This window comes from Trachemys scripta, chromosome 5 (genome assembly GCF_013100865.1).
Source record: "Trachemys scripta elegans isolate TJP31775 chromosome 5, CAS_Tse_1.0, whole genome shotgun sequence".
NCBI classification, from domain to species: Eukaryota; Metazoa; Chordata; order Testudines; family Emydidae; genus Trachemys; species Trachemys scripta.
This window is the reverse complement of record NC_048302.1, coordinates 132,713,072-132,716,738: the sequence shown is the minus strand read 5'-3', so window position 1 is coordinate 132,716,738 and position 3,667 is coordinate 132,713,072. Positions and strand designations below refer to the sequence as shown.

At 47.8% G+C, this 3,667-nt stretch overlaps 1 protein-coding gene across 1 annotated transcript; it reads left to right on the top strand.

The window, feature by feature from the left end:
• The first annotated feature begins 1,128 nt into the window (after positions 1-1,128).
• LOC117878386 (vomeronasal type-1 receptor A14-like) lies at positions 1,129-2,034 on the top strand. The gene has a single exon (XM_034772549.1). It carries the CDS (start codon positions 1,129-1,131, stop codon positions 2,032-2,034), a length of 906 nt encoding a protein of 301 aa, XP_034628440.1.
• Positions 2,035-3,667: the final 1,633 nt, after the last annotated feature.

The window sequence follows — 3,667 nt, the reverse complement described above, 5'->3', positions numbered from 1 at the left end:
GTGCTGTACACAATGAGAGAGTCCCTTCCCCAAGGAGCTCACAATCTAAATAGAGAAGGGAGACAAAGGGGATCTCGGTGCCACAGAGAGGGGAAGTGACTTGCAAAGGATCACACAGTAGGCCAGTGGCCAAGCGGGGACTAGAACCCACATCTGCTGGCTTCTAGTCCTGTGCCCAAACCACTGGACCATACCACCTCAGTTCCACTGGAGCCACATGGTCAGGACTTCCCAATCGAGGGGTGGCCTTTGGAGTCCCTCTATAAGTGGAGTTTGTAAGTGCAGAGGGGGCTCATACTGGATCCTGAGTGCCTGTTCTGCAGGGCTGGGAACGGGAGTGAGGGCGTTTTTCCCATCTGCTCTGACACCTCTGGATCTCCGGGGAGTATCCCTTTTGCCCTCTATACCCCTCATAAAGAACAGGCAAGCATAATATAGCCCTTAATTAACATTCGACTGCATCCTAAAGTCAAGCCCTCCTCCTCTCTCACACACAAACACCCATCCCTATGCAGCTTCCAGTATAATTCTGCTTCAACTTTCGTTCATGATCGCCTCCCCTAGGTAACCAGTCACAGCCGGTCTCTTAGCTGGGCACATCATGCAGGTTTCACTCCGACACAATGTGAGCAATTTGGCTGTTCGTATCCCATCACTCCTTGAAGTAGCCTTTTCATCTGGAAGCCTCTCTAATTATACAGGCAGCACTCTTTATCACCGCACATTTTCTATTAGTCATTGCTTAATCTCTATTGCACCTACCCTTTCTTAGCAGACTAAGATAACGGTGGTTACACAAACAGCAGGGTAATCACGCCCCTGAGCCTTTCATGAGAGGGACTATAAAACCGCTCGTCCATCGCCTGGGATGGGGAGGGGAGGGGTGAAATAGGCCTGCTGAAAAAATAGAGGCTTGGTAGAATTGCTGTCTTGTGAACACACTGCAGAGGGCCAGAGGCAGAGGTGATATGTTAAAGCAGCCTCGACAAAAAGGAGAAAGGGAACAGGAGGACGTTAAGAAACAAGCTGGGAAACTCAAAGCGAACTCTTCTCTCTATTGGTATTGTTAGGATGTGTAATCCTACGTACGCGGCGTCCATCCTCATTTATCTAGCGGCATTTATCGGCATGATTGGCAACCTCACTGTTGTCTTTGCTTTTGTCAGTAATGCCGTCCGGCACAGAGCCCTTCTACCCTTGGATAGAATAATCGTCAACATGGCCCTGGTGAACCTCTTACTCTGCTGCTACCAGGTGATCCCTGGGCTCATCTTCTTTGTCAGCGCCAAGGCTTTCGGAAAGCTGAGTTGCAGGATCCTTCTCTACACTTACCACACGCTGAGGCTGATCAGCATCTGGTCCGTGGAGAATTTAAGCTTCCTTCACCTGATCAAGATCCGAAGACCTAACCACCGCTGGTCAAAATTCGTCTACAGGCACCAGGGGCAGTATGTAAATAGCGTCCTTGTGGGATGTTGGATCTTTACCATCGTTTTCCATATCCCTTACCTTCAACACGACGGAACAGCGGAGAAGAAGACTAACAAGACCATAGAGTATCTGGCAATTACAACCTGCTTAAGCTACACGGGGACTTTCATCATGAAGTTCACCACCTACGCATCGGTCAGTCTGGACCTCATCTTCATTGTCCTTGTGATTGCCTTAAATGGCTTCACCATCGACCTGCTCTGCAAGCACCGGAGAAAAGTCAGGGCCACGTGGACCACCGACAGCAGCTGGAACAAGCACACAGCCCAAGCCACAAAAATCTTGCTCTCGTTGCTGTCCATATATGTGGTTTGCTGGATCGCCAATGACATGGTCTGGATTGCCATCATTTCTGGGTTGATCGAAAGCGATTTTGAAAACAGCGTCCTCAATGGTGTCTATGGAATTCTGTCCTCCATATATTACTCCGCTAGCTCCTACGTTGTGGTGTTTGGCTACAGAAAGGTCAGAGAATACCTGGCTGAAGCCTGCTGGTGCCTGAAATGTGAGAAGCCCACAGTCATTCAGAGCATGGAGCTGTAGCCTGGATGTGGTATGAACCAGCTGCTGGCTCCTGCGTCCTCCAGAACATAAACATAGCCCTGCAACCATGGCTGTCTTTGGACCTTTACAATAGCCCTCGGACCAGCCTTCTGAAATCCTGCCTTGGATATTGCTTGAAATTCAGAAGGTTCCCATTTGCTTTCCCCCCCCCCCCCCCCCCCACCTTTATAGCAATCTTCATACTGAAGCAGTGTCAAGCAGGGTAGGGAACTATTCAGATAGCAGGCCTAATAGACACGATGGATACAGCAAGGAGATCTGCCGCAGAAAACACCCAGCAGAAAGCGTATTTCAAAAGGCAAGCAGCAGGTAAACATTTGCCTTCAGTCAGCTGAAAGCAAATGGAAATACTCCAATCTTTACCAACCCACAGTGGCATTGATTTTAAACAAAAAACTGAGCACACAAATGACCCTGAGCGTTCAGGTGTTTGATGTTCATTATCTTTTACAGCTGCAAAGGCGGCAGGGGGAGAAAGTATTGTTTTTTAATATTGTCACTGTCACCGAAGCAGTCTCTTTTCTGCAGTAGACCATTGAAACAACAAATGCTCGCTGATGTTCCAAGCAGTCTCCGTGAACATGTTTAGCAAATGAAATAATTAAGGAAACTGGGAAAATTAACTGAAGAATTCTCTTCTAAACAGGTTTATACTGTGCGTATCAATGTAGTATCTTGAGCACCTTCTAGTATCGCATTAAGCAACATGACTAACATCTGTTATGTTTGTTCTCTCATCCTCTCCCCAGGCGGAGAAATGTGTGCAGTTGAGTGTCTTGTTTTGGTAGGGGTTTCTTTTTGAATGGGTGGAGAGTTTTGGGGGGTAGATTTTAAGTGGGAGTTCTTTTTATAAAGATACCTGTTGCTCTGTATTTATGTTAGAGAAGGCAGGTGAAAGCAATGCGCCTTGCACTTAGTGGTGAAGTCTATGATGGTCCTTAGTTTCTGGGGGAGTTTGTTCCACGGTCTCAGATTGGCCCCCGGGAAAGCTGTGTCTCCTGCACAAACGAACTTGACTTTTATTGTACTGAGCTTCATTGTGTCAGAGTAGTGGAGCTGTCAACCACGGTCTTCATCCCGGAGCTTTCAGGTACGTCTACACTACAATTACACACCCATGGCTGGCCCGTGTCAGCCGACTCGCACTTGTGCGGTCTAGACATTCAGACTCAGCCTGGAGCCCAGGCTCTGTGAACATCCCCCCTCATGGGGTCCCAGAGCCCAGACTCCACTCTGAGCCCAAACATCTACGCTGCAGTTTTACAGTGCCACAGCACAAGTCCCATTAGCCCAAGTCAGTGACACGGGCCAGTGCAGATACCCTAAGTGCAGGCCATGGAGCACCTTGAAGATAAGTGAACCTGGTATCTGATGATGCTTTACACTTGAGAAAGCTAGTGTGCAAACTAGTACAATTTTTTTATTTCCCCAAATAGTATAAAATGTGAAATTGAATCAAGTGTATTTTGTGCTTTTCTTCATTTCATGCTCACTACATACGGACTAGAACCTTAAATCCAAACCCTCACTCCCTTTCGCGCTCCAGATCTCATCCTGGCCCTGACATTTTATATCTGAGGATCCCAAACTGGAAGGGGCCTGTTTTCTGTAT